At 36.4% G+C, this 27,864-nt stretch overlaps 6 protein-coding genes across 10 annotated transcripts; 2 read left to right on the top strand and 4 right to left on the bottom strand.

The window, feature by feature from the left end:
• Nucleotides 1-900: 900 nt before the first annotated feature.
• LOC140788361 (auxin efflux carrier component 2-like) lies at nt 901-3,768 on the bottom strand. The gene is made up of 6 exons (XM_073137578.1): nt 2,514-3,768; nt 2,072-2,375; nt 1,845-1,930; nt 1,589-1,746; nt 1,420-1,496; nt 901-1,285 (listed from the first exon to the last, which is right to left on the bottom strand). The coding sequence occupies exons 1-6, from the start codon at nt 3,667-3,669 to the stop codon at nt 1,219-1,221; spliced, it is 1,848 nt and encodes a 615-aa protein (XP_072993679.1). The 5' UTR covers nt 3,670-3,768; the 3' UTR covers nt 901-1,218.
• Nucleotides 3,769-5,045: 1,277 nt separating this feature from the next.
• On the top strand, nt 5,046-7,467 carry LOC140788360 (uncharacterized). The gene is made up of 2 exons (XM_073137577.1): nt 5,046-5,183; nt 6,302-7,467. The coding sequence occupies exon 2, from the start codon at nt 6,308-6,310 to the stop codon at nt 7,235-7,237; it is 930 nt and encodes a 309-aa protein (XP_072993678.1). The 5' UTR covers nt 5,046-5,183; nt 6,302-6,307; the 3' UTR covers nt 7,238-7,467.
• A 710-nt stretch (nt 7,468-8,177) lies between these two features.
• Nucleotides 8,178-13,886, bottom strand: LOC140788358 (putative glucose-6-phosphate 1-epimerase). The gene is made up of 9 exons (XM_073137576.1): nt 13,510-13,886; nt 11,913-11,987; nt 10,838-10,894; nt 10,589-10,749; nt 10,366-10,506; nt 10,069-10,171; nt 9,898-9,997; nt 9,536-9,772; nt 8,178-8,460 (listed from the first exon to the last, which is right to left on the bottom strand). Exons 1-8 carry the CDS (start codon nt 13,600-13,602, stop codon nt 9,561-9,563), a joined length of 942 nt encoding a protein of 313 aa, XP_072993677.1. The 5' UTR covers nt 13,603-13,886; the 3' UTR covers nt 8,178-8,460; nt 9,536-9,560.
• A 3,315-nt stretch (nt 13,887-17,201) lies between these two features.
• LOC140789281 (probable protein-S-isoprenylcysteine O-methyltransferase) lies at nt 17,202-21,223 on the bottom strand. 3 transcript variants are annotated; one of them, XR_012109143.1, is made up of 5 exons: nt 20,921-21,223; nt 19,790-20,033; nt 18,112-18,240; nt 17,790-17,898; nt 17,202-17,662 (listed from the first exon to the last, which is right to left on the bottom strand). XR_012109143.1 is itself a non-coding variant. In XM_073138921.1 (5 exons), exons 1-4 carry the CDS (start codon nt 21,060-21,062, stop codon nt 17,816-17,818), a joined length of 606 nt encoding a protein of 201 aa, XP_072995022.1. In that variant the 5' UTR covers nt 21,063-21,223; the 3' UTR covers nt 17,202-17,662; nt 17,790-17,815. The 3 variants fall into 3 exon arrangements, 2 of the variants coding, with proteins under 2 accessions (XP_072995022.1, XP_072995023.1); XM_073138921.1 differs by having other exon boundaries at nt 17,790-17,906; XM_073138922.1 differs by having other exon boundaries at nt 17,202-17,898.
• Nucleotides 21,224-21,960: 737 nt separating this feature from the next.
• On the top strand, nt 21,961-23,192 carry LOC140789164 (uncharacterized). Its single transcript, XM_073138771.1, has 2 exons — nt 21,961-22,446; nt 22,529-23,192. The coding sequence occupies exons 1-2, from the start codon at nt 21,961-21,963 to the stop codon at nt 23,084-23,086; spliced, it is 1,044 nt and encodes a 347-aa protein (XP_072994872.1). The 3' UTR covers nt 23,087-23,192.
• A 313-nt stretch (nt 23,193-23,505) lies between these two features.
• LOC140789282 (probable small nuclear ribonucleoprotein F) lies at nt 23,506-26,120 on the bottom strand. Of its 3 annotated transcripts, none has more exons than XM_073138924.1 (5): nt 25,989-26,120; nt 24,646-24,733; nt 24,498-24,535; nt 23,929-23,993; nt 23,506-23,792 (listed from the first exon to the last, which is right to left on the bottom strand). In XM_073138924.1, the coding sequence occupies exons 1-5, from the start codon at nt 25,992-25,994 to the stop codon at nt 23,729-23,731; spliced, it is 261 nt and encodes an 86-aa protein (XP_072995025.1). In that variant the 5' UTR covers nt 25,995-26,120; the 3' UTR covers nt 23,506-23,728. The 3 variants fall into 3 exon arrangements, with proteins under 3 accessions (XP_072995025.1, XP_072995026.1, XP_072995024.1); XM_073138925.1 differs by lacking the exon at nt 25,989-26,120 and adding an exon at nt 24,860-25,178; XM_073138923.1 differs by lacking the exon at nt 25,989-26,120 and having other exon boundaries at nt 24,646-24,778.
• Nucleotides 26,121-27,864: the final 1,744 nt, after the last annotated feature.

Here is a 27,864-nt window from a genome sequence, read left to right as displayed (position 1 = left end):
AATATATAAGAAGTTAAAAACAAAAGATATTGGAGATTTAAATTGTATCTTAAGTTTCCAAGAACACAAAAGTAAAAGATATATAACTCCAAGTTGTTTAAACAAGCTGATGGTGTGATGATTGTGAAGTAGTAGATAATTCATGCTGATAATTTATCATGTGAGACCACCAACAAAATTCCAAATTATCCACTAAAGAATTAGTTTCCAATTCATTGAAGAAGAATTAATTATTTGTCTGAACACTGGGAGAGAAGAAAGATAGCAATTAGAAGACCCTCTTGTCATGTGTCTTGAGTTCTGTGAAAATCTTGGATTTTCCAATGGCATCTAAGGAGTACCTTTCACTCCCCTCCTCACATGCACAGATGCACTTCAAAGAAACTTACAAAATAATCCAGAGAGAAATGGAAAATCCAAAGAGGATATATGTTTCGAATTAATTACAAAGTCTGATACAGTTGTGCATATACTGTACATCAATTTTAGGTTATCAGGATTTTTCCTTCTCTTTTTCTAATATGAACTTCATAATTTGTAACTGTGATTTGAAATAATTATGAAAATAATTTTAGTATCATATAGAGAATTTTGACCACTGTCGCTCCAGTGGGGATTGAGATTGAATCAAGTTCAACATATGTTTCCAAATAATAAAAATTATATTTAACTCGCAAATGGGCTCATAATACTGTATGAATATTTTGGAGTTCAAATCTCAATAATGCTCGTTTATAAATTTTCTTTTTAACTCTTCAGATTTAACCACATGAAAACTGCCTTCAATTAATTTTGAGTAGTTCATCCTCCATGGACAACCACATGGCTTTGAATCTGAGAGATATAATAAAATAAACAATAAAAAACAATAGGAAATAATAACTAACTTAAGTATGGGTCTTGGCAATTAAAGTCTTCACTGGAGACATGCATCACATCACATGCAACTTCTCTAATCCCTATTAAACAAATAGCATAACAATTGAGGAGTAAGAAAGTCACACTTCTAGGGTGGACAATTTCACATCCCAGTGTACAAAACAAATGGAATATGTAACAAAAAAAATTTTAAATTAAATTTCATATTCCAACGCTCACATATGCTTGAGCTCAAGATAATCAAAACTTCTACTCTAGAACAGTAAAATTGTCACCTACTCTTCTAAGCTATGCTTCTCTCTCTTCTTTAGATCAAGTTGATGAGCTTGTTCAAGCTCTCTATACTCCAAGAAGAACATAGTAGAGGATAGTGATTGGCAAAGCAATCAACATGCCAAAGATAACCCTGCAGAGAGAAGAGAAAAAGGAGAAAAAAATAAATACGAAGTTTAAAGCAAGTCATTAATTATATGCCTCATCATCTATATGCTAAAAGATTACACCATAAATAAATATGAAATAAATATTTCACAGGCATACGCTGTACTGAGGATGTCAGGATGGCAGTTGTACTCCTTGGCGAATACAAATGGGACTATTCCTTGAGGAAGAGCAGCCTGTTGGAAATTCGCAGAAGAGCCGTATTTAATGACAAGAATTACGCATTAATTAAGGCAGCTTAAGAGTTGTCAAATTAATTAACGTTAACCTGGACGATGGCGACGTGAAGAAGAACTCCGCGTAATCCGATGGCGATCGAGGTGGCCGCGATCACCGCCGGACCGGTCAAAAACCTAACGGCCATGGAGAAAGCAGCGACCTTCTTCCCGCAGGCGATGATCTTAGGTTGCAACGCCATGAACAGTCCTATTTTTATATGCAAAGATAGATAGTTTATAATAAAGCTAAATTATAGGGGGTGATTTGGAAAATATCCAAGGAAATATATATATATATATATATACCTAAGCTGAACATAGCCATTCCCAGTCCTGCATCAGATAATATTGAGATGGAGCCTTTTATTATTGTAGGCATCTCTATGTTAAACCTGAAATTAAATTTTATCAAATTAATTAGCATATACATATATAAATTATGCCTACATTAAGAGAGGTGGATTCGAATATTCAAAGATTTGATAATTATTGATTTAATTTAGCTCGATCTCTTGTGTCGTGCATGCATGCACCTGAAAGATATGAGAGACCAAGCAAGGCCAAAGAGGCTGGAGTAGGTGTTAGGGTTTCTGATGAGCTTTCTCCACACCATGATCAGTATGAGCCTCGACATCACGCTCGCCGGCGGCATCCGGTGGCTCTCCACTAGCCCCGGCGCTCCGCCGGCCTCCCCTCCCTTATTCGTCGTCTTTTTCTTCTTCTTCTCTGTCGCCTGCTCGCCGGCCGCCGCGCACTTCCCTCCATCTTGATCTATTGCTATTTCTAGTTCCCCGTTTGCCGCTCCTATCTTCTTCATAGGACTAACATTCCCACTAGCTGCATGCAAGTTTAACAACATGAAGTTTTAAAAAACTCGGAGATTGCAAGCATACAAAAAGAATATTAGAAAAAAGATCGAAGGGGCTAATTGTTATAAATGGAAGTTCAGGGAGCAATTTGTAAAATGTACTCTACCTTTCGGAGTAGTATCAACAACTCCAAACTCAGTCGAGGCGGCAGCCAAGTTGACGGCATTCCTCAGATTCGCCTCGGACACCGGAGAGGCGCTCGAGCTCCAAACGAACATGTGGAGCTCCTTGTTCGAGTTCGAGTTCGACCCACCCAATTCCTTCTTCTTCCCGCCGCCGCTCGGTAAGCCGGAGAGCATCGGGTTAGGAGCAGGGTAGGACGAAGAGGTGGTTATGAAGTCACTGCTCTTACTCCCAGCTCCCTTATGCTTCCCAAACCTCTGATTCATCTCATCGCCGGGAGTCGCCGCCGCGGTCGTCGCCGTCATGGGGCTCGTTAGCTTGCTAGCGAACATGGCGTAAAAGTCGGTCTGGTTAAAGCTCGAGGCCCTCGGCGTCGGCTCCCTCGATGACTGCAGCGAGTAGATCTCGACGCCGGTGAGGTTGGACGCCCGTGGAGTCATCGAGGTCAGGCCGTAGTGTGATTTGTTATAAGAGGACACCGTCGAAGAACCCGCCGACCGCCGGACGACGACGTGGACTTTACCGTCGTGTCCGATCTCGGCGTCGGCTTGCAGCGGCTCGCGGCCGTTGAGGGAGACGACATCAGATTCGACGCGGAAGGAGGCGATGGATCCGGCTATGTCGGAGGGGAACTGCTCGGCGATGAGGGACTTGGCGCCGCGGTACTCAAAGAGGAAGAGCATTAGCGTGTACCAGATGACGCTCTGGAGGACGACGATCTGGACCATGAGGTTGCCGGAGAAGTCGCCGTACATGGCGCGGAGGAGGGGGATGCCCATGACGAGGGTGTTGGGGAGGGTGGAGAGGGAGAAGAGGGTGATGAGCCAGTCGAGGCTGCCGCCTCCGCCGACGCCGCGGTTGGAGAGGTTGTGCCAGAGGAAGAGGGCGAAGAGGATGACGAGCTTCTGGAGGGAGTCGGCGGCGAGGAAGTGGTAGTTCATGGCGTAGGGGTTGTTGGAGGAGATGAAGTGGAAGGAGAGGAGGGGGACAGCGAAGACCGCCACGAAGCGGTTGATGCCGGAGCACTGGCTAGGGGTGAAGATTTTCCACCACCGCACCGACCCGTAGGCCAGTATCATCGCCACATAGAGCGGCACGACGGCCGCAAGCACGTCGTAGATATCCTTCCCGGTGATCATGGTGGACTAAGAATTGAAGCCAGAGAGAGAGAGAGAGAGAGAGTAGACTACTAGTGAGCTAGCTCTTCTACTTCATGGGCATAGAGAGCTTTTATAGAGAGTTACTTTTTGGTTAAAGGCTTAGTATATATAAAGAACGCAAGAGGGGCATTTGTTACTAGTAGACATAAGAGAGGTTATTGCGGAGGTGGGGGAGATCTAGGAGAGTTAGAGAGAGAGAGGCCTTGAGGTTGGACTTGTTGTGCTTTGTTGATGAAAACTATACATTTCTTAGTTATTATATTGTGTGTGTGTGTATATATATATATAGATAGAGAGAGAGAGAGAGAGAGAGAGAGAGAGAGAGGTAAAATTTCGGATCTATATGTGAGAGATTCCAAGCTCGGGGACTGATACGTGCATGTGTTGTCCCCTGGTGGTCGTTGATCTCCTGAACACAACTGGGGTTGTCCTTCCACTCATGTCCCTTCTCCTAGTTGACCAAAAGGATACTAATTATCTAGGGTTAATTAGCCAGCCTTCACTAGTTCAATTGCACCTATATTTCTTCGAGAAAATTGACCCAATTATTTAACCTAGCTAATTTAGCTATTAGCTTATGATCTCTGGAATTTATTTACAGCTTACAAGATCTTTATGGAAACGACAGCAGACATGCTTCGCTAAGCTAATGCTACTTTTCTTTCTATCTACTAACGACCAATCTAAGTCAACCATACCTGTAACAATATGTATGGAAACGACAGTCAGTGATGTGAGGTCGTGCTTTGGCCATCAAAGCGTCTAGCTTAAGCCAGAGAAATGTGGATCATAAGCATTGATTAGAAAGCTAGCAACCCCATGAGTATGAAGTAATTAAAACCGCAATATATATGAAGAAAAACAAGATAACGACTTTGATCTGGTGTTAAGTTAGTAGTTGGTCAATTGTAATCTTAGTAGAACTGAAAATGGTGGTTGGATATATATGAATGAAGCTAATTTATATCATGGGATCATAAACATGAGCAAAATAATTTGCATTCCTCAAAGCCATGGCTTGACTCGAGCCAGACCGAGAGACCGATCGATCAGCTTCAGTCGAGCCAAGCTATCCTTTGGCGTCCACCTGATCTATTTTAGCTCGAGCCTAACCCGACCCATGAGCACCTTATAGCAAACATTATCTACAACCTTTATCTAGAAAACAAATAGCCTAAAGATGGAATGGATTGAGATTAAAATTTTCTTTTTCTTCCCATGTTTAGACACATGCTAGAATTAGGAGAACAGTTTTTGTTTGAAAAGGTCTAATGTTGGTTCAAAACATGGGAGGGTGGTTGTGTTTTTCCCACCTATAATTAACCCATCCAATTGAGCCATCCATTTCCCCTCCCCCTCTCTATCTCATCTTCTTTCTAACTCCTGCACCCTCTTCCATTCAAAATGACCTCCAAGAGGATGCATCACCTCCAAGGTTGATCTCCAAAGGACAGCCTAAGCTACCAAACATATTCGATTCTTTCAATTACAAGGTACGGTATCCCATTTTCAAATTACCACAAGAGAAATATTTATGTTCATTAAAATGACATTAAGATTGGAGTAGTCTTTTCTAGATGCATGCGTGGAAACAATCTCTACGTTCTTTTTCCGTGACGGGTAGATTTATGAGGCATATAATTTCTTTAGAAAGAAAGACGTGTTATTCAGTTTGAGTCATGAACATAATCTCTCCATTATTCAAGATGAACTACAGTTTCTACAACTTATTATCATACATAAATATATAAGAGTAAATTACGATTTGGTCTGATTTTAACTTAATTCTCTCCATGTATTTTAAATTTCAGGATTTAACCCCTTATAGTCTGGATTAAATTAGAAATGTTAGTCAATCATTAATAAAAATATGAAAAGAAAAACTTATAATTACTCCCACAAACATACGGTTGAATTTGACGGTGCTAAAAATAATTCGATCATTTAACAATTTGCTTATGAAAAAAAGATATTGACAACGATCATGATAGGAATGTTTTGGTAATTTATACCATTAGCTTCGGTCGGATGGATGATCTAATAGTTGCAATTTAAATGCTAAATTTAGAACACAGATGTGTAATGAAGCTAAATCACAAAAGAGAGAGAGAATCGTAATTTGCCTAGTATATAAATATTAGGCTGTAACTTTCAAGACTTTCACATATTTAATTATTTAAATAGTCGTAATTTATTATAGGAAGTTTTGCATTTTTTTTTTTTTTCCTCTATATGAGTTCCAAAATACAGCATGGAATCTACAAATCTATAGTCATAATGTGCACAATGCACCATTTGGGGTCATTTTCCAAGCTTATATGCAGGGAAAAGTATGGCATACTTATGTATCCAAGCGGTACATCAAGAGAAGCATAAAGACTAATTCAGAACATATAAGAATTAGGGCTGGTAGGATACAGCAAACAACAGGTTGGTTGAATTATAATGATGCCAGTCATAAAATTATCATAGAAAAATTCAGATAAACGAAAATATAATTGCTTAGTAGAGAGAAAAAAAAAAGAGGAAAAAGAAAATAATGTCAAAGCAGAATCAAATTGGAAGATCATATATAAAGTTACTATCTCGTTCACATCTTTTACTACTGCAGTAGCTCATGGCTATCAAAACTAAGGAAGGTGTTCATCCCAAAGAGAAGAACTGCTCAGCCCCTACTACACCACGAGGGGCCAATAACAATGCTAAACAAACTGATGGAGACTCGCATGAGCATGTCACCTTGACCCCATCAGTGAAGCCAATTCCAAACTATCTCAGGTCAACTATAAGCTTCTCCAACCATACCAACTTCCATTGCCTCAAGAAGCATCAACATGCTTCAGAGGCACCCACTGTACTCAGTTCTAAAGAGAGGACAGCCTTGGCTAAACAAACGATCCCCTCAGAAAGTTCAGAGAAAGCAAAGAAAACTCATGCGAGGACAAGGAGTCTCCCAAATATCAACATTAGGAGAGGGGAAGCCAATGTTAGCTTTCCTACTGCAAATGCAAGGCCTGTAGGCTCCCCCAAGGCAAAGTATTTGGAAAACAAGCAACATAAGCTGTCTCCATTGTCACGTCAAGTGAACGGCTTGAGCAAGTGCAGTGAGGCTAGAAAGTCGAAGCTTAAGGGGAGGAAGGAGGTGGAGGAAGAGAAGAAAGTGGAGCAAGAGATACCGAATGAATCTGCAAACAAGGTGGTGGTGAAAACGAGCAAAGTCAGAGCTCTTGTAGGAAAGTTCGAGACGGTAGTTTCGCTGCATGACCCGGAGGATGACCAACCAGTGGAGGAGGAGATGCAGGTTGAGGGAGATCAAAAGCCGAAGGAGGAGGAGAAGGAAGTCGTAAAGGAGGAGATAAAGGATGATGAAGTGGGTCAGAAAGATCGACAAGAAGTTAAGGAGGAAACAGAGGGTGCTCAACTTGGTCAACATGATCAAAAGGAAGAGGAGGGAAAGGGTGCTGAGATGGTGGTGGTGGTGGAGAAAGAGGAATGCAAAGAGGCAAAAGAATTTACTGAGTCAGGTGAGAAGGGAACGGGCACTTAGAGATGGTCTCCAGCCCAGACTACAGGAATTTCATGCAATTAGGAACTTGGCGTTCTCTGTTTGTTTCAAAAAAATCCAGCACTTAAGTAAAAACAAGTAAATATTCTAAACTATCAAGGTAGCCAATCATTGTTAGCCAAGTCAACTACCTTGGGGAAATTCTTGCAGAAGGGGCTGCAGACCATTTGTTGGATTCACAACTTTTCTCTAAATCAACCACAAAAAAAAAATATCAATATGTTAATTCTGTTGTTGATCCTAAATGTTCTTCCTTTCTCTCTGTCAAAATTAATCTTTGATATATTTTTGTATCACATCACCAGAGAGTCAAAGGTTGCATTGCAGAGGATTCTTTTTACTCTAATTGGATGAAAATATGTTGGTTTATTATTATCTTCTTGTCTTGAATGATACACCAACTTAGTTAATGTGTGAATCTCACACTTTTAATGTAACATAACATCTTGTAAGATGGTTTATGAGAAATATCATGTATGTGTATCTGTGTAATCAGTGAGGGCAAAGAACAAGACGAGAGGTACTGCAATCTGATTCTAGTCAAACTTATGTTCAGAAAAACCTTCAAATTAAGATTCTACAGTTACACCACAACACTAAACTTAAATGGAAGAAGAATCCAGACTGAAATAGATTGATCATGAGGCTTAGAAGTATTGAGATTTATTTCTCTGCTTCCTTTATCTATCTCCCAAACATCAGAATAAAAAGTAGTCAGTTTTGTCTGTCTAAAATCCGAATTCCAAGGGATGCTCTAGTATTGAATGAACCAGACTGGAAGTAAGAGACCTGGTTAATTTATATCATCCTTTCGCTTTTGATTTTTCTCTTCCATCAATCATTTTATAGCAAGTCCAGCATTTTTAAACACTTATAGATCAAGAAGATGGCAGATTTAAACAACCAAAGTATTACAGAAAAATGCATAAAACTCATAGATGATACATTAATTAAGAGGGGGATAATGAAATAGAGAAACCACAGTAAAATCTTACATGCCTCTTCTTACACAGGAGCTCCATGTAACATGGCATTATATGCTAGAAAAGAAAACCAGATATAGATGTGACATGCTAGGGATTATGTACCTCCAGGATGAGATTCCATATCCATGTACCAAATTTGAAGAAAAAGACAGAAAGGAAAATGGCAAGTCAGGGAAAACAGGTGCCAATCACTGATTCCACGAAATACAACGAGTAGACCTGCAGATAGGTTAGACACAAGTTAGTTACAAGAAAGTGGAAAGGACTATAACTCTGAAGAACATCAGCATTAGACACCTTATTTGCTAGGCGCTCAGTTTCATCGATGTTAATGACTAGCAATTCATCAACTAGTGTATATGGAGAATGCAATTCATCAAATCATATGACAACAATGGGAAATTGAGAGTTGCAGCATGAACTGTTGATGAGAAGGAAGATCTGCTCACTGTAATGTGGCAAATCTAGATTCAAGTAGAACAGATAGGAAAGTAGATTTATCAATTCACCTTCCATATTCACCAGGTTTATTTGTGATGTTCCTCTCAGAACAATGTGATATTCACCAGGTTTATTTGTGATGTTCCTCTCAGAACAATGTGATATCCACCAGGTTTATTTTTAACATAGTTTAACTTTCACATGCTTGTCAGTCAAGGTAAGATGAAAAATCACTAAATAGAAGTTGATATCCATATCAACTTTGATGTAAAACAACCCAATAACTGCAGCATTGCCGTGATGGCCAGATAAATGCAACATTATCATCATCCACACACTTCAAGAAGGATTTATTACATTCTTGACAATTGTCACACTAATGTCAAACAGCTAGAATTGATGTCTAACACCTAGAAAAGGATGCTATAACAAGGAAGACAACCCAAAATATAGTAAAGAAAGAAAGAAAAGCAAGATAACCTACCTAACAACTTTCACAGGAAGCCTTTTAGGTAGATATACAACATCCGATAATTATTAGACGAGTTACTTAAATTTCTTTGTTTCTTCAAATCATATCAACACTTTAGTCCTACAATTATTTCTTTGTCAAGACAATAACACAGGAATGATTGGGCATAAGGAATTACCAAATCTGCTCTCTTTCATATTTTACACAGAAGGTTAACTCCTAAATATATTTCATTTAAAACTAGACTAAATTGTCTTATCTTCAGTAAGTAAATCTCAGTTCACTAAGGCAGTCAAACACTTCCTGAATTTACAATATCAAACAGTGGAAGTGTAAAAATACCACTGGAGTATGCATTAATAGATAAACTGAAAAAATTACCTGTACAAGATGCACAAACTGACACTCAACCCTGAAGAACCTTCTCAGGATCCAACTGCCCGCTACAATAACTGGAAGGAACAGCAGCAAGCTCCTGCCTTCCTTTCCACTCCTCACCAGGCCTCAGAGTAATGGGCTTCTGGATAGCTGCAGCCTCTACACACAGCATATACTTGAACTCTTCATCCCCAAAGTCCGGCATGGCTTTAGCCTTCTTGTCCCATGGATTCCACACAACTACAGAAAGAAAAAGAAGGAAAATAAATATGTCAAGAAGATGAAAAGTGAAAATGATATGCCTTCTGGATGACTAAATTCTAACTGTTATTAAACAGAAAAAAGAGATGACTTATCAAGCTCACCAGCATCCGGAAGTCCATCTTTCCGCAAGACAAATGTTCTTTTCTTTTCATGGTCAATAATTGCAATCTTGTTTGGTGTGCTCAGATATATTTTGTCCACCTTATCCGATCAACAGAAGGAGTATTAAATGGAAGTCATACAAACACATCCCATCATGTTAACTTACTTACCTCAGATTCAAATATAATTGCATCCCCTTGTTCTGTGAAATGTTCTTTTCCTTTCAAATTATCAAAGTAGTCCAGTGTCTCCAGTCCTTCAACCCGCACTTCACTAAAATTTTAATTTGTTATCAAGTCCAAAAGGAAAGAATGGAAACAAACATCAGTAATGTTTCCACAATTGAAATACAAATTATATAAAAAGGAAATATGTAATGAGCAATCTCAAGTAAGAGCTTATATGTTGTACAGAGTATATCAATAATAGCCTCAATCGACAGATAAGCAACAAACTTACACACAAACCTTATATCGGAGACAGAAAGGTACGTGTGATACGCAAATGTAAATGAGAATGGCCTTGCATCACTATTTGTGTTTCTTATGCGTGACGTGAGCATCAGGTCTCCTCCAGGTCCAAGGGCAACTCTTAAGCGAAATTCATAACTGCAGAGAACATTGAAAGGGGCTACCTCTTGTAACAATGAACAAAATAAGATCCAAAAGGCCCAACAGTGAGGAAGCAGACCTGTGAGGCCAAGTCTTAAAATCCTCTTCAGATGGTTTCAGGATCAAGTCAACAAAGGTCTTAGTAGAAGTGCTTGCTGGAAAAGGCGGAGGATTATCATCAATACTCCAATTACGATTCCTTGCAAATCCATGCTGTTCAAGAGTTCCATGTGTTCCAAACTGCATCAAAGTATAAATTAATTATTCAAGATAGACAAGACTGATTAAACAGAACTACATAGAAGGCGACTAATGAAAAGCAGCCTACTTGAGGAAAGCATATTGGTATACCACCACGAATTGCTTTTGGAGGTTTGAAAAGAGCCTACAGATGGACAAAAGAAAAGGTGCCACATTAGCAATAAAGATAAGCAAGATAAAAACCTCAACATAGAAAATGAAATATAGCATGGGCATGAAAATTGTCCAACCATCATGCAACAAAAAACACAAAATGCTTTAGAAAGGAAACCATTCAGGCTACTTTAACCTACAACAAAATATCATACCTACATGAAGTGACATCAATATCCGGAAACTATGAGCCTCCTTAATTATCCCAGATTCCCAATTATAAGCTCAACAAAAGGTCAAGAATAAAATGACAATAAATATGGAAGGCCATGCACTGCAAAAATAAGTTAACTTTTCCAATGTACATAATGTGGGTCAATAGATGGGTTGACAAGGCATGCCAAAAAGCAGAGAGAAGATATTGTCGAGGTGGTGCACTCTAACTGAGCACCTCCCAATTTGTTTTGACATATCCAAATCCTTCTGCCTGCAGTAAACAATATCTTTCCTCCTCTTGTAGGATTTTACAGGCTGCATTTATATTTAGAGATGAAACTTAGGCTTCAAAAGGGTCGCAAAATGGAAGAAGTTTTAAAACTTTAAATCGGGAAGGGAACATCATGTAGTTAAAGTGCATATCCCAAAGAGGAGCCAATAGATTCGATACAGCAAGGATGGTAATCTTCTGTACCATATCAAACCATAATATCATAGTCTACATGCAAAATCCCCTCTCATAAATCAATTTACAAAATAGGATCCACCAGGAACAAAAAGGAAATAAGACTAAAAAAAAAAATCAATTTGCTTACTTGTGAGTTGTGACCCATTCAGGCTCAGTAATGCAGCCCCATTAGATTAAAATATGAAGCAAAACTTAGATGCGTCTATCTTCATGAGCACATCTCTAACAGCTCTATATTTCTTGTTTTAATTTCTTGTAGCATAGCAGATCACTAATTCAACATTTCCATAAATATCATGCTTGCAGAATATCCAAGAATTAGATTAGGATCCAGGACCAAATTGAGGGGGAAAAAAAATCATACCTTACTACTGACAAAAAGCAGCTCCTCCCCATGATTATTTTTCCAAGAAGTTACTTGGCCTCCATACAAATAAACCTGCCAACATATAAAAAATGTTGCATAAGACAAAACATGATGATAACTGATTTTTATGATTTTGAATGTATAAGTAGAATGCTGATATTTATCTACATATGTACTGAGAGAATGCACTATATCCTTATAAGCAAAAGTTTTTAGGGAAGAGAAGGATAACACATACTAAGTGGATAAAGGAAAATGAGACAATCAAAACATAACTGTGACAGAGTCAAGAATACCATGCATGTCTTCATCTGAAACAGAGTATAGTATTATAGGAATACATGGATGGGGCCCATCTGAAACTCTGCTATTATAATAATATAGAAATTCTATCTATAAGGAACATGATGAGCATGCTATAAACTCAGATACATAATGTGCTCTTCTAAAATGAGACCAAGAAATGCATACTAGCAAAGTAACATCAATATTCCACTAAAAACAGGAACCAAATTGCAGGATCACATGACACCATGATCCAAAACTAGAACGATGTCAGATAGTTATCAGTGCAACATTTGGAAAAATACTTCGCAACTATCATGTCTTCTGGCACCAGTATATATCTATCAATTGGAACAACGCGTGTTGAATTTAATTTCTCTTTTAAAACCATATAAAATGTTGCATATTAGTTTTCTATACGAAATGGTCCATGTCCCTCATCTTTTCTTATTGTTATCCATCATCCTTATATATCACAACCTTCCAGAGCATGCCATAGCCAATACGTTTTACCCTATCAAGTAAAATGGGTCTTTGTATACATCAGAAGACACAACGTGGTAGTTGTATGTTAACAGGGAATCTCATTAGGAGGTAAAAATAAAACAACTAAAAAACTCAAAAGGAAACGTTGGTATCTAGCCTGAGAATTCTTTATAACTAGCTATGTAACAGGAAATAGCTGAAATTAGCGACAATACCAGCTCTTTTAATTACCACAAGGAAGACTAAAGACTAGGTTATTTACTTATATATACGTATGAAAAGAAATTGTCAATTGTCAACCCGTCATCGATAAGGGCGCAGGCGCGGGGCGCGCTCTTTCAAGGAAGTCTAATTAGCATACTAATACGTAATAAGAAACCAAACAAAGCCAGATCACCAAAAACAAATGAGGACCCACTGTTATAAAATAATCCTCGCCGCCATCAAGCTACACTAATGGCAAAACAATAAACAAAATATAAATTTTTGACCAACTTTACGTGAACGTTCGTTACAATACATTCCCCAAAGTTATCGCTTTCTAGCATTTCAGCTTGGACCACACATGGAGATACCAAAACGCATGCTATAATTAGATTTTTTTTTTCTTAAAAAAATAAATTGAAACTACATATCCAAACAAGGAACCCTATTCACCAACCGATCGAATCGATCAAGACGTAGTCCTCTGAGGAACGAATAAAAGATCATGAGATCGAGAAAATTCCGAACAAATCCAACTCTACGGGAGCAAATTGAGGCACCAATGGATTACTAGTAAGACTTAAACCATCAGATCGAGAGATGTAAAGAAGAAGCGGACCTCGACGGAGCTGCCCTTGACCTCGCGCAGCACGACCTTGTCGAGGCCGTTGATGCCCTTGCGGACCTCTACGGTTGGCTTCGCCTCCGCCATCGCTCCAATCCCATAACCAGAAACCCTAACTCTAACCCTTACGCTCTCGCGTTTCGCTCAATGCTAGAGCTCAGAGCCAGCGAGGAAGACGAGGGAGAAGAGAAAGGGAGATGAAGGAATATAAAACAAAAATTCGCACTAGACCTTGTCACGCCTACATGACACTCGATGTAGAACGAGGACACGATAAATGGACCAAAATAGGAAAAAGATCAATTATCCATTTTTCTTCAAAGGGAAAGGCGCTAGGCAACTACTCGTGAGTGTTTCACTTTTACCAAATTAGCCTTCTATTATTTTTTATTTACCTAAATAGATCGCGCATCAGAGTTTAATACTAAAATAATCTGTGGCAGCCCTACTTAAAATGTTGAATTTAACTTTAAAATGTCAAAAAAAAAATTATTTTATAAAAATATTAAATTATTCAACATTTTATGTTTAGAAAGTGCCCAAGAGTTAAAGACCATTTTATTAGAAAAAACTGGGGAAAAAATTCTTTAAATAAAATTTAGAGGAGTTACAATCTCTTTTTCACGATTTTGAGATTAGTTATAGATATTTCTTACATCTTTATAATGATATGTTTTGTATCTAAAATAGATAATCGAGTACAAAGTGACGACACTATCAATTTTTTTCTTTTTATTTTTACTTATATTTTTTCGTTTGAAGTTTGATTAAGTTTCGATCAAAATTATTACATTCGTTTTTCTTTTTATTTTTATAGTGATATATTATATGTCTAAAATGGATTATCAATTAGAAAGTTATAAATCTATAAAAGTGAGTAGATCATTGTCTTAATAAGACGTTCAAATAGTTTAGTATTTTTAACAATAAAATGCTTAAATTCTACACGTTTCATGCATATCTTTTTTCATAGTAAGTTAATTCTATCAATTTTTTTTTAATAAAAATGATGATTATATCAATATTTTATTTAAGAAAATATTTATATGATCAACGTTTTACTTAGAGCTACAGTTAAATAGATCAATTTTAGTATTATGGGGTGTAATTCATTTCGATAAATAAAATTGAAAACAAAACTAATTTAGTCAAAACCTTATCATTCTTTCATAATATACAAGAGTTTCCAAGCATGTTAGTGGGGGAGATAATGAGAAAATTCATTGGATTTGTCTATTATAGAGAAGCATCATAATAGTATCAACATTTAACAATTTAAAATTCCATTGGCTTGGGGAATAAAAATATTTTTTTTTTCTAGAATAAACCTCCTTATTCTTGTATAATAACTAGACAATAATTTAGTTTTTTCTAGTATACTAATTCATCATTTTCTCTCCTCTTATTTCATACAACTTCTAAAAATTAATTTAATAAGAACCAAAATTACTATTTTTACCTCTGATTGGACCACCTAACTACTGCAACTTTATATCCAATCAAGAGTATTTTTATTATTTAATATAAAATGCCAACTCCCAGTACAAATCCATTATTCTTTATTACTTTAACATTAATTTTATGTCATATTATATATAATCATTACTCCCTAATATATTAGATGCAACTAAACAATAAAATAGCTTGTAATATTATTAGCTCTCTTATTCTGATATTAAAAATTAAAATACTTCTTCCAGAATTAGTATTATTGGACAAGTAAACAAGCCCCTACAACTTCCATAAAGCACACATTACAATAAAAAAAATATATAATATTAAGTTTAAAGGGCATAAAAGGGAACAACCCTGTTAGAAATACAAGAGCAAAAATTACTCGATGTGACCTCCGTTGCTCTAGGCATGTATACAAACTCTGCATTCATCATCATACAGTAGTAAATAAGTAACAAAAACTAACATGGGCCAATTACCTGCTATTAGTTCATATACTGAATTTAATCACATAAAAAATAGGAGGAAAAAGGAGTTTTTTTTTCATATTATACATAATTATTACTCCCTATTATATTATATTCAACTAAACAATAAAATAACTTATACTAATATTAACTCTCTTATTTTGGTATTAAAATTAAAATACTTCTTCTAGAATTAGTATTATTCCACAAGTAAACAAGCCCTACAACTTCGATAAAAAAATGTAATATTAAGTTTAAAGGCCATAAAATATCTACTAATAAAACAACCCGGTTAGAAATACGGGAGCAAAAACTCATACAAATGAACCCTTTTTAGACTATGATGTGCAATAATTCGAGCTATCAATTGTATGTTTGTCCGATTAAGGTTAGTATGGATACTATTAATTTACTTAATGAAGTTAAATGGCTTTAAAAAAAAATAAAAATAAAACACACAAAATGGAGTTTGAAGTCTGAACCATAAAATTATAATTTATTATTCCAAGGACTTTGATACCATTTTTAAGTACAATTATAATATAAATTTAATAATGAGTATTAATGCATCAATAGCAATAGCAAGCATCCGATGAGCTCGCACAAATAATATGACCCCTTGGATTTCTCTTCGGAAGAGATTTAGAGTTATATTGGATGCTGTAAATAATACGCTGACGTGGAGCTGATGATGTGGATGGTGGGCCCGAAGAGGAAAAAGACCAGCACCGAAAGTTAGGATTGGATGGATAAAATTTTGAAGTTGTACGAGGAGGTGGTTGATTGGCTAAGGTCGTGTGGGGTCGGTCGGTCGGTCGGTCGGTCGGTCGGGTCCTTTTCAGAATTAAGTGCAAGCAAAGGAAAGGTGAAGTAGCCACGGGTTGCTTCCTTTTTTTCACCTTCTTGCTTAGAGTCAAGACTCCATTATTTCACAAAACAAGCAAAAAGGATGATTGCGGCAATCATATTTGTCCTGATTGATGTCATCATTCCACTAATAGTTAAATCTACTTTGGATTTTATACTTTATTTTGGTATATTTTGTCTTACACATGTAAATTTACTTAAATTATACTAAATTTTAGCCTATATACTACTTTCCCTACTAAATTATTGCTCTAAGTTAAACGTCGCTGAGTCATCGCTGCAAGCCGTTACGTTACTGAACTAAACGACCACATTAACCCATTCAATAATTTTCTCTATAATAATTATTAAAATATAATTTAAAATATTTTAATAATCTCTTTATATATTAACTTGTTATATCTCAGTTAGCATAAGAGGCAAACAATGTACTTTTTAGGGTGGAAAACATTTGACAATACAAAAGGGTGTGATATTCTCCCTTTTCAGGTGTTTTTTTTAAACATATTTAAGATAATTGAAAGATTAATTCTCATATGTTCCACTTATTTCTTTAGCATGCTAAATAGTGAACAATATGCATGGTTCAGGAGGCAATCTTGAAGCTGCATCAAACCAAAATTTACCAATATAATAAGTACACGGTTTAGAGAACAGATAAAAACCTAGCACCCAAACAAAATTAAAAAGTTGAAAAGATAACAGATAAAGCCACCCAATTTGACTTTTAGAGCCTACCACTGCCCAACTACTTTTCCTAGGCACTTCCTGAGGTGCATATCTCTTGATGACAAGGTGATGCTGTTTATAAATTTGGGAGCAAATTAAGCACATAAACTTTTGAACAAGCATACAGCATATATATGGAAAAACAAGGAACCTCTGATGAAAGCAAACTTGAAAATTTGAATTGTATCATTGACCATCAAGGCAGTAGAAGATCATGGAGAGGTTACCACTATATGGGCAGAATATTAATGATCTTACAGTATCAGTTTTGATAGAGGTTGTTCTTCTTACTGATATAGCTTTACTCTTTTCAGGTTAAAGGTCTTCCTAAGATTTCGAAAAGCTCATATATATGATGAACCAACAAAGAGATCTTCACATCCTCACACCTCTAGATTAGAAATTTGTGGCTGAAGCAATAGAAACATGAAAAAAAAAAAGTGTCTGATACATTCTTCTCGAACTCCAGCTGGTATCTCTTCTTTTCTTTAAATTCTAATACATGGAATGAATTGTTGGTTCACATCTCTGACTTGTTCTTGCCTTGGAGCCGCATTTTGCACCATAGGGTTGCGGAGAAACAAATATCTATTGCTTCCAACATAAACTTACTTTTTTATCAAACGAGCCTGCCATTAGTGTTGAAGATGACTTGAGTCATCATCACCGTTTCATTGCAACTTTGTAATACATCTGAAAAGTTCTTGATACAAAGGAAGATATATTGAAAAAAGATAGCTTAAAAAGAAGACTTACTAAATACCCAGAGAATTACAGGACTTCTATCTTATGAATGGGAGACCGGATGGCACTTTACGGGCATATAGAATGTACCGAGAGCCAAAGAAGTGCCTCAAGAAGTATTCTTCATATCTATTGCTGAGTTAGGAAAGCCAACATGAAGCAGTAATATACTTTGAATTGAATTCTACCTGCATATGAAAGGTCAGTTTCAATCCAATTGAGGTTGGCAATATACTTATCAACTGATGAAGGCCAACCCATGTAATCATCCTCTGTTGATAAAAGAATAAGCTAGAGTACAATGAATCCAATATCAAATTGATATACAGGATACGGTATTCGTCTAGAGAAGAAATGCCACGTCACCACCGTGAAAGCAACAAATGAAACTGGATTGCACATCATAACCTGGGTTCCAGTTGCCCAGATGAAAAATCCAGAATAACCTGGGTGTCTCATTAGGCTGTGTAGTTAGACCACAAAAATTAGTAGCATTAGATAATATTATTGGCTACACAAAATTGTGTACTACCTTTTGCACACAAAAACTAGCTAACATATACATATAAAGATATTATCCGACTCAATGAGTACAAGAAGATCCTCAACTTCTCCAAATGTATTAAAACCTGAGAAGTAGAATTACTCAAGAAATTACAGAAACATCACAGATGTTGGCAATTTTTTCTTTCTAAATGATTGACTTCTCAAAAGTTTAAAGTGGACTAGACTTACCTTGGACACTTGGACATATTGTCCAAGAGATAAAGGCAAGAAATTTGATTGCTTCAAGCTTTTGCGCAAGGTGAAAATTAGTTTTTCACTTCCATAAATTGAGACACAATTTCAACATATCCAGTTGGACCAGTTGTTAACTTGCAAGTTTGCAGTTCAAATCTTCCTACTTTACTGTTAACTCTTAGACACTTAATAGTCTCCTTGATCACATCAGTCTGCACATATGATGCTTCTACTATTATCAAATGCAATATCCAACTGATCCAACTAGCTGCATCTAAAATGGTCATCCTAGATGCACTACAATAAACACAATAAGGAACCTGTAACCCTATCTATTTGACCTGCTTCACAATCCCATTTTCCAAAAAAGAAACTGCTTTGCAATCCTGTATTTATAGTCATAAACCACATCTCAGATATTTCAGATTTTTTTATCTGCCTATCCAGATGCTTTTGTCTTATAATCTTTCCATGTCCAACATACTACATTCAGAATGCTCGCCGGGGCACTTTCTGGTCTTTGTCACAAGTGGCGAAACATTTTAAACAGAAATTATTACAATCATCCTAAACATATTACACTAAAGATTCCCTCTTACAGAAAAAATAAAGGATCTTCCCAGATGCACCTCAACATTCACAAGTGGATTACCAATAACTAATTAGACATATATCCCACGCATTGAAAAGATTTTACAATCACAAAGCAGATAAAAAGAAGATATCACTTAGTTGGAGGTACAGCTTGCCGCTGTGCACTTTGTGTCATAGGTTCGCATTGTGGAAGCATTCTATAGCCATGGAGTAAGGATGCATATATGCTGCTCACTCTAAGCCTCCACATGGGCGGGGGGCGGGGGGGGTACCTCAGTGTATTAAGATTTAAGACATTTAAGACATGCTTTTGAACAAACAAAGATATCTTATTTTATGATTTCATAATAATTTTCTCCACCTCCTAATTAAATTATCATAACTTCTATTGGACAACTATTTAACAAACTTCAGATATAAATGAAAGGTAAAAATATTCAACCATGATAATCACAATACCTTGAAGAACTTCTTAGGTACAAATAGTAATCTGATGTTGTTGCTTACTTGCTTAGGCACCTACAAGCCCACTATAAAGAGGGTGAAATTGTCTTCATATTGCAACACATAATGGCCAGGGGTTGCTCAATAAACCAAACATGAAAATAACCTTAATTTATCTTTTCCTGTTCATTAGCTATAGAGTAAAACTGAGCAAACAATTAATAATCAATAACCTGTAAATTCCATGAGTAATCAACTCATGGTGATTGTCATAGTAAATTCTGATGGTATGTGTGAAGGCACGGCCAGCTGTTACAACGGCAGCTTTACGCAGAATCTCTCCAATACAAATCATTGCAAGGCCAGTATTGCTGATCCACCAATACTCCTTCATTCCCGGAAAGAACCGAATCTCTATTATGTATTCCAGCAATGCACAACTCATTGCCAAAGCATACTGCTTGCTGACCAGAAGTGCTGTGAAACAAATATTACAGTTGCAATACATATTACTAACCAAAGATAATTAAGAAAGTGCATAATATATGTTCACCAAATACAAGTATAGGATATAACTCTTCCAAATAGCTCAATTTTCAATTTCATGTGCTATAAGTAAATTCTCGTAATATTACAAGTACATTTGGGATATGGCCACAATGTCATATGTATATGCTCTAACACTGACACGACAGCATAATCCATTAGAGATGAGCAGGGGAAAAATGAACTGTATAGCCAAAACATAATTATTGGGAATTGGGACTCGAGACTTGATTCTCGATGGTGGTTCTTTTCGTCCAAAAATTACACAAGTAACTGAACATAGCCACATAAATCTGGCAAGTGTCTCCAATTTTTTCCACAACATAAAAAAGTAACATTCATAAAGAATGTCCAGAAATCATGAAAGGTATCATTCTTGCATGACTCAACAAATTTCCCCCTCCTTCAAATTCATCAATCTTTATTAATATGTAATCCAAGTTCAACATCAATTACTAAACAATCTTCCTTAGCATATTAGGTATATAATGATAACCTCTTTGATAGATAAATATTCACAGGGAAGATTAAATTTGATATTATCGAAAAATTAGCTGAATTAATATCTCTTTTGTTCTTATAAGACATAGATCCTTCTTTATACAACTATTCCGACCACTGATAGCAAATTCCATGGAAACATTCGTCTCAAGCGATCTGAACAGGGAGAAAAAGAAAAAGAAGAAAAGAAGGAACCCACCAAAATCCTCCCCAACTTCTAAAATTGCATCAACCCAACATTCCAATCACTCGCGATATCCACATTAGCAACTAAAACCGACGCTCTATAACCAAACAATTAGGGGATCAACACTCACAGGTAGTGGAAACTAAGGATCGGCCGTGGAAAGCGACGGCCAGGGCGTACTCCGAAGCGTGGAAGAAGATTATGGCAGCGAGGAACTGCACGAGCTGCCTACAAGCCGTGTAATTCATCAAAAACTCCGCCATCTGAGCCATCTCCCGCTCAAACCTCGAAAAGAGAGATCGAATTGTCGCTGCTGCGATCGCGATTTGGGATTCTGATACGTGGGTTTCTAGGGTTTCTAGGTCCAGTTACTCGATTCGAATATTCTACGCGATTTTATGTCATAAAATATCGAGCTTTGGCGCTTTAAATGGCATTGCATTCTTTGATAAGAAATTTGGATATATTTTTGGGACAATTACATCTACGACCTTCAACTATTTCACTAAACCCTTTCTTCGAGTTCCTTACCGTCGTACGATGAATTTTACGAGCATTTTAAGTACTATTTTACTCTTAGTTTAGATAAAAGAAAAAAAAATAATCATTTTACTCTTAATCATTTAATAATTTTTTATCGAACAGTTATTCAATCTAAATCTAAATATTAGAGAGAGCTAGTCAAATTATATAAATTATAATTATTCTATAAATTTATAGTCTCTCTCTATATATAAAAATAAAAGTAATTAATAGAGATAAAATTTTATAAAAGTTAAGAGAGTAGTAAGGTGATGATAGGATGATTGTGATTGTAGGTGAGGTTGGTGGGGGGTGAGAAAGAGAAAGAAATTTAGGATAAATACGATAATTTATTATTTGTTAGGATTAAAATTGCCAAAGAACTTGTCATTACAATGTTACTCTACTCAATACACTAAAGTTACGTTAAAAAAAAAAAAAAAAACTTCAAATTTCGAATATGATAGGCCCTAAAAAAGTGCAACAACCCAACAAACCACAGCAACGGATAACAACAGAGATATCATAAGAACTCTCCAAGGAAAACAAATCACCATTCACCAGACTCATTTCAAGTAGTAAAAATAAAAAGAAAAATAGAAGCAACACAAGACATACCATTTCTTCCTGGAGGAGAAAAGCCTTGCAATGTCTAGCAACAGGAAGAGAAGCACGCCATCTTCTGCAGTGGTCTCAATAGGCTGCTCAAGGATCAAGTCATACCTCTCGCTCCGCCGAGCCATCCCCGGTCCGAAACCGGCTCCTTTCCCTGAGCCCAGTTTGCGAAACAAAGCCGTCGAACCTCCTCGACCAGAGCCTGCCTTGAATTCTACTCCAGCTATGATGATACCTCCAAGTTCATTCAGTGAGAGTGAAGCAGCTGCTCAAGCATACTGGAGAAGAGTTACACAGCTAGAGCAAGAACTCCAGAAGCTAGATAAGTGGCTAAGCACAGAGAGAAGGCTAACAGAATGCATCAAAGGTGCAACAAGAGAAGAACACCGAAAACCTCCGCTGCGATTAGCAGATGGCAGCTATCTTCATGAAATTAAAAGACTAGGCAGGCCATGGGGAAGATTAGTGATGCAAATCTCCCCACCGACAATTGCTGAGAATACATCAACTGCATCTGAGGTGTTACAAGGATGAACAAAATATACTTGAAAAAAAAAATGATGTCTTCTAATGGTTCCTTCTTCTTTTGTCATCTTGGTAGGTTATCCGCGGAATGATGTCGATGAAGATGGAGGACCTGTGCAAATGCTTAATGGAATCAATGCCAATGAGAGATATAACTGGTCAAAGAAGAGATGAGATCACTGGCAAGCCAGTTCTGCAGGGATATGAGGATGGATTCATGGAGGCAATTCTTCTGGCTGCAATGGAGAAGATGGAAGGGCTGGTGCTAGAAGGCATGAGGATCCAGATGGGTTCGAGCAGACAAGGGAACAATGTCAGGGAGAAGAGAGGAAGGGATAAGGAAACAACCCACGACTGCGTTGTTGTAGTGGTGCTGATTCAGGTAAGAGATCCAAAGGAGGATTTTGGAGCTACTGGGGAGCTAATGATTGGAATAATAGAGGCATCAGCAGCAGACATGGAAGGAACAAGATTTAACATCCAGGGAGTACATGTTGCTGGACTAAGTTTCACAAGGAAAAGGATTGATGGAAAGGATTTCTTGTGGAGTGCTTCTCTGCAAGGCTGCAGGGGATCACACACCAGCTGCTGCTGGCAGTATGTGAGAAACCCGGATAGAGTCTTTGCGCATTAGATTCAACTGCTCGTTAATTTTTGAAATAAGAGATTTGGCAACATGTCTTTTAATCTTTTAATTTCTTTTAATTTCTTTTAATTACTTGTTAAGCTTTTAATTTTTAGCTGATATGAATTACCAATTTTCTATTATGAGCATTTTCATAAACTATCTTATATTCAGACTATGAGTTTAAGAGACCACTGTGGTATATACTAACTGAAAACTGAGAAAAAAAAAAGCTTAACATTTCTGGTGAATGACTAGCAACAAGTTGCATACCAGAATGATCTGCTGCGGCGTAAATTATCACCCATTTAATCAACTTGAGTTAGCGAAGGATGAAAGCTCCATGGTTATCCTATAAAGAGGCAATTAATTTCAATGGAAATTGACAAAAAGAAGGTAATCAAAGAATAGATTCACAAAGAAAGGCATAAAAATATAATGGATGTGCTGCTTCCACTTTAAAGATAGTCCTCTCAGCATGTTTAAATAAGCATATTGTACCAATACTCAAGAAAGATAAAAGAAAAACGAAAAGAGTTTGTTATGTCAATTTTTTGTTTTACCACATAGAATTTTAAACTAAAACAAGTAACATGTTGATCGACAGTACAAAAGCAGAAGTGATTCAATTGAGACATTCTCCAGCCAGTCCTATTCGGCATCTTCAATTTCTTCATCCTCTGGTACGCCTCGAAGGTATAGAACATTGTTACATCTGCGGATAGGACATAATGAAGAATCCATCATTAGGGACCAAATAAATAATCATGATATGCAGGCAAAATTTGACTGACAAATTGATATTTTGGGACCATAGCAGTTACAAAAAGATAGCCTGAATAAGTACTTACCTTATCAGGATCTCCCCCAGGTTTCCTGAGAACTGCCCGTCAATGTACTCTTCCGTGTTGGCGAGCTGGAGAAAGGAATCTTATTGTAAGAAGTGATGAAAATATAGCAGAAGAAGAAGAACAGCTCAATGTATCAGCAGGGCAATCATTCATAATTTTGGTTTCTTTGCATATCACGATCTATATTTTCCCCTTATTCTGAAAAGAAAAATTCCTCTTTGACAAATTTGTAAATCCAATCCTCCTTTAGTCCCTTTTCAGATAAGCTTGCAGAAAAATCCCCTCCTATTAGTTCATAAGGATAGTCTCATTTTATTCTACATTTTTTATTACAATATATATTCCCCTCCCCTTTCTAGGAAACAAACCCAAATTTTAGCCTAAAAGATATAATATTATTATATTCTGTTCAAATGAACAGGATGTTCTTTGGTTGCAAACATGCTTAAAAATGAGTCAATCTGTGAAAATTTGAAAGGGAGAGTGTTTTCTGCAATGACCAAGTGTAGCTTGTGATATGCCACGAAAAAAAACATTATTAACTTTTGGGACACATTCTGAAGCAGTACCTGTAAATTCATATAGGAGTCCACTGAAACAAGATAACCTGGAACCAAGCAGAACACTCAAATGTTAAGCTGAAATATATTTCTATAAAAATTAACAAGTATAAACATGTAGTAATCACCCGCATTAACAAAAAAGTTTAGAGATTACCCTTATATTCCATGCCCCACTTAAGTTTAACAATCACATGCTTCCCTGTCAAATTGTTCAAGAAAGGCTTCGGGTTAACTGGTACAGCCTGCAACATGTGGAGGCACAAATAGAACATTAGGTAAACAAGGAAAAGAAAAGCACATCTGTTATGAAAAATATTTCTCTAGTCAGAGTGTTTCTGGAACATTGGGGCAGCAGATGAAACACTAACAATTGTTAAAGAGTTCAACCAGAAAGTTGAATGCCCTCATCCATTAGCTTGAGGAGGGAAACCACTTGTGGGTTTCCGGCTTCTTACCGGCAACATAATATCTTTGGCTTTCAGATTGTATAAAAGTATATACATAGTACTGGACACCTACAGAAGAATCACACTAAGATTGGGAGGAGCCATGCAGATCGTAAAAGTTAAAATTGAAATTTCGGAGTGGCAGAACAAAACAGGAAGTTTATAGTAGTTAGAAGTTATTACTTATTACACATAATCTATGAGAAACTTCCAGGTTAAAATATTTGAGCCATGAAAGTAACTGAACTTGCAATCCTTTTTAAGTGCTTTCCCCAATTGCTTATTTTTCATCAAAGCAGGAATACTGTCCACAGAAGCCCTAAATCCTAATATAACACAACCACAATCTCTTTGACTTCCTCTCTATATGCACTTTCTCTTCATCCCCTCTCTACCTACTCTTGTGCTGAAGTTATATTGATGGAGGAACGCAGTCATACAGCATCGTAAATGCCAGCAAAATGACCAGATTTCTCTAAAGGAAACTTCTCTTAAGACAGTGAATTACTTATCACGCAACATTGAGCCAGATTTTCTATCCTTCTAATTTCGCTTCTTATCTCTTGTTTAATTCATGTTTCATTGTTCTAATCTCTCTTCTCGGCCAGTGACTACTTAGGTCTGGTTACTCTTATACTAACAACAAAAACACTAACCCAAAGACAAATGCTGACTAAATTAAAAGGACAACAGACACGAAAAGAACAAGCATGTCGCAGAAACATAACGATGAAGTCATATCAAAAGAACAATAGCATGTTAGAAAATTTAATACAGGAACTGAGAACAACACCGAGACTGCCTTTTGACACAATGCAAATGTTAGATCCGGCAAATCTCAGTCTCTCCGCACATCATGATCGGAAGAAAGGCACAGACTAGGCTGTGGTTCCCTAAGTCCGATTCCTCTTGTTAAGCGACGAAAGGGTTTAAGGTTTAGTTTTCGCCTAACCGCTTGACTTCTGTCATCTAAGGCGAACGAGAGTACGAACCTAGAGAGAGAGAGAGAGAGAGAGAGAGAGAGAGAGAGAGAGAGAGAGATAGAGATTACCGCCATTGGAGGGAGCAAGTAGAGGTTACGGCGAAAACTGAGAGCGGAGACGAAGGGAAAAAGCTACGAAGGGGCAAGACGAAAGCAGGGTTCCTTGTTCTAGAAAAAATTTCATTCTACTCCCTTCTTTTCGTTATTTTCGGTTTGACTCCTCCATTTTATTCCGATTATCGTTAAACTCCCTAAGAAAAATAAATTATAGTTATTAGTTAGTTAACCCAAGAGAACAATAGATTTAGTCTCAATATAAAAATACTAGCAGCGATTTTTTCGAATAATAATTTAGAATAATCACTAAGACTCTGTACACCCTCAAATTCTTTTAATATTAATGCCCTAAACTATAAAACGTCAAATGTCTATTTTTTTTTCTCTTTTTTCTCTAAAAATTAAAAGTAAAATATAGAGATTTTACTATGTTACCGAGTAGAAAAAAAAAATAAGGGGGGTTTAAGCGAAAATGGGTAATGTTTCTAAACAAAGTGACATGCAGAACCTATCAAGCTTTAGCCAATATAATAAGTTGCCTAATTTATGTTTTAAGTCACTTGCGTTGTCAAATAATTACTTCAAATTAAATGTCATTGAATCCTGCTCCAAGCTGTCACGCTGTCGAGCTACTCCTCTAAACTAATCATACTGCTAAGCTATCAACCGATTTGAATCGTTGAGCCAAACCAATAAATAATTAAATAATTTTCTCTAGATTAATTATTTAGAGTTAGAGTAAATCTAGTTACTCTAACTTAGATAAGCAAAAAAAAAAGTTACTTAAAACTTTTAATATACTACGCTAGGCATCGGATCTTCTGCAGCCAGGGTTGCACAGAATCCAGTACAGACAACGTTAATGGGCTGGACCCAATTTATCTTATCAGGAATTGGGCCCTTGACAATAAGAATAATACTTATTGACAATCATAATTTCATACCAAAGTGCTTAAATAGCTAATAAAAAAAATTATACACTTAAATTTATTTTCCTGCATATTTTGATTGGGAGTTTAGTATAAGCCGTTGGATAAAGAAAATTATCCAGGAATAATGAATTTATTAGTCAAACAATAAGATGGCCGGCAGGATTAAAATGAGTTTATTATTTATTCAACACATTTGATTGGGAAGAGATATGAAAAGATCAATTGTGGGCTTATTCCCAAAAAAATTTATTCCACTATGGAGGTTAAGAATTAAACTTTCATTGATAAAGGAAGACATGCTCTCATTTCTAAGTGCATTAAGTCAAAATATTTCCATACTTGGGTCACCAAGTCACCATGTTCCTATACATGAGAAGACATTGGGATGAATTAAGGATAGTAGTTAACTTTGAAATGGAAATATTCCTTTAGATTTGGCTAATTACTAACTAAGTTGTCAAGTCAAAGTGTATTACTTTACAAGTGTAGAAACTAATAAGATCACACAAGTTTAAGACTCTAAAACGTATCAAGGTTATTAAACTCCTCTTCACTTTGTGAAATAAGAATAGAATAGAAATAAGACTTATTTCGGTATAAATTTTCTTGTATAAGTATAGCATATAAACAATCACTTATTTCAATACTAGAATAATAAATTTCTCTCTCAATTCACTTTATACCTTAAAATATTTTAATTTAAAAATAAATAAAAGATACCAATTTTGCCTTTGAGAAATTCTACTTGTATTGATTTTATTATTAGCACTTCTTTATATCTACTCAAATGTATCTTAGTCTTTTGGTTTAAAATCTCACAAATTCTCAATACAATTGAATTCATTTACTTTAATATCAATTTTTACAATATCAAATGTAATTATTACACACTACAATAGTATTACAACTAAACAATAGAATAGTTTATACTCATATACCTTCTAATATCTCTTTAC

This window comes from Typha latifolia, chromosome 5 (assembly GCF_019914945.1).
Source record: "Typha latifolia isolate L0001 chromosome 5, TyphaL0001v2, whole genome shotgun sequence".
Lineage (NCBI taxonomy): Eukaryota > Viridiplantae > Streptophyta > Magnoliopsida > Poales > Typhaceae > Typha > Typha latifolia.
The sequence above is the reverse complement of the archived record's forward strand: the minus strand, read 5'-3'. Positions and strand labels throughout refer to the sequence as shown.

What these genes read in the sequence shown, in the direction of transcription:
- LOC140788361 (XM_073137578.1), bottom strand. Translation starts at nt 3,669, where the DNA reads ATGATCACCGGGAAGGATATCTACGACGTGCTTGCGGCCGTCGTGCCG. An exon ending in TGTTGATACTACTCCGAAAG is followed by an intron (nt 2,376 to 2,513) that starts GTAGAGTACATT and finishes ACTTGCATGCAG; the next exon opens with CTAGTGGGAATGTTAGTCCT. An exon ending in AATGGCTATGTTCAGCTTAG is followed by an intron (nt 1,747 to 1,844) that starts GTATATATATAT and finishes ATATAAAAATAG; the next exon opens with GACTGTTCATGGCGTTGCAA.
- LOC140788360 (XM_073137577.1), top strand. Translation starts at nt 6,308, where the DNA reads ATGGCTATCAAAACTAAGGAAGGTGTTCATCCCAAAGAGAAGAACTGC.
- LOC140788358 (XM_073137576.1), bottom strand. Translation starts at nt 13,602, where the DNA reads ATGGCGGAGGCGAAGCCAACCGTAGAGGTCCGCAAGGGCATCAACGGC. An exon ending in TGCTTTTTGTCAGTAGTAAG is followed by an intron (nt 10,895 to 11,912) that starts GTATGATTTTTT and finishes GTCCATCTGTAG; the next exon opens with GCTCTTTTCAAACCTCCAAA. An exon ending in CTTTCTGTCTCCGATATAAG is followed by an intron (nt 10,172 to 10,365) that starts GTTTGTGTGTAA and finishes TTAAAATTTTAG; the next exon opens with TGAAGTGCGGGTTGAAGGAC.
- LOC140789281 (XM_073138921.1), bottom strand. Translation starts at nt 21,062, where the DNA reads ATGGCTCAGATGGCGGAGTTTTTGATGAATTACACGGCTTGTAGGCAG. An exon ending in ATTACTCATGGAATTTACAG is followed by an intron (nt 18,241 to 19,789) that starts GTTATTGATTAT and finishes CTAACTACACAG; the next exon opens with CCTAATGAGACACCCAGGTT. An exon ending in TTCTTCTCTAGACGAATACC is followed by an intron (nt 17,907 to 18,111) that starts GTATCCTGTATA and finishes ACTCAGCAATAG; the next exon opens with ATATGAAGAATACTTCTTGA.
- LOC140789164 (XM_073138771.1), top strand. Translation starts at nt 21,961, where the DNA reads ATGTCTAGCAACAGGAAGAGAAGCACGCCATCTTCTGCAGTGGTCTCA. An exon ending in ATACATCAACTGCATCTGAG is followed by an intron (nt 22,447 to 22,528) that starts GTGTTACAAGGA and finishes TCATCTTGGTAG; the next exon opens with GTTATCCGCGGAATGATGTC.
- LOC140789282 (XM_073138923.1), bottom strand. Translation starts at nt 24,763, where the DNA reads ATGTTCTATTTGTGCCTCCACATGTTGCAGGCTGTACCAGTTAACCCG. An exon ending in GTGGGGCATGGAATATAAGG is followed by an intron (nt 24,536 to 24,645) that starts GTAATCTCTAAA and finishes GCTTGGTTCCAG; the next exon opens with GTTATCTTGTTTCAGTGGAC. An exon ending in CTGGGGGAGATCCTGATAAG is followed by an intron (nt 23,793 to 23,928) that starts GTAAGTACTTAT and finishes TCCTATCCGCAG; the next exon opens with ATGTAACAATGTTCTATACC.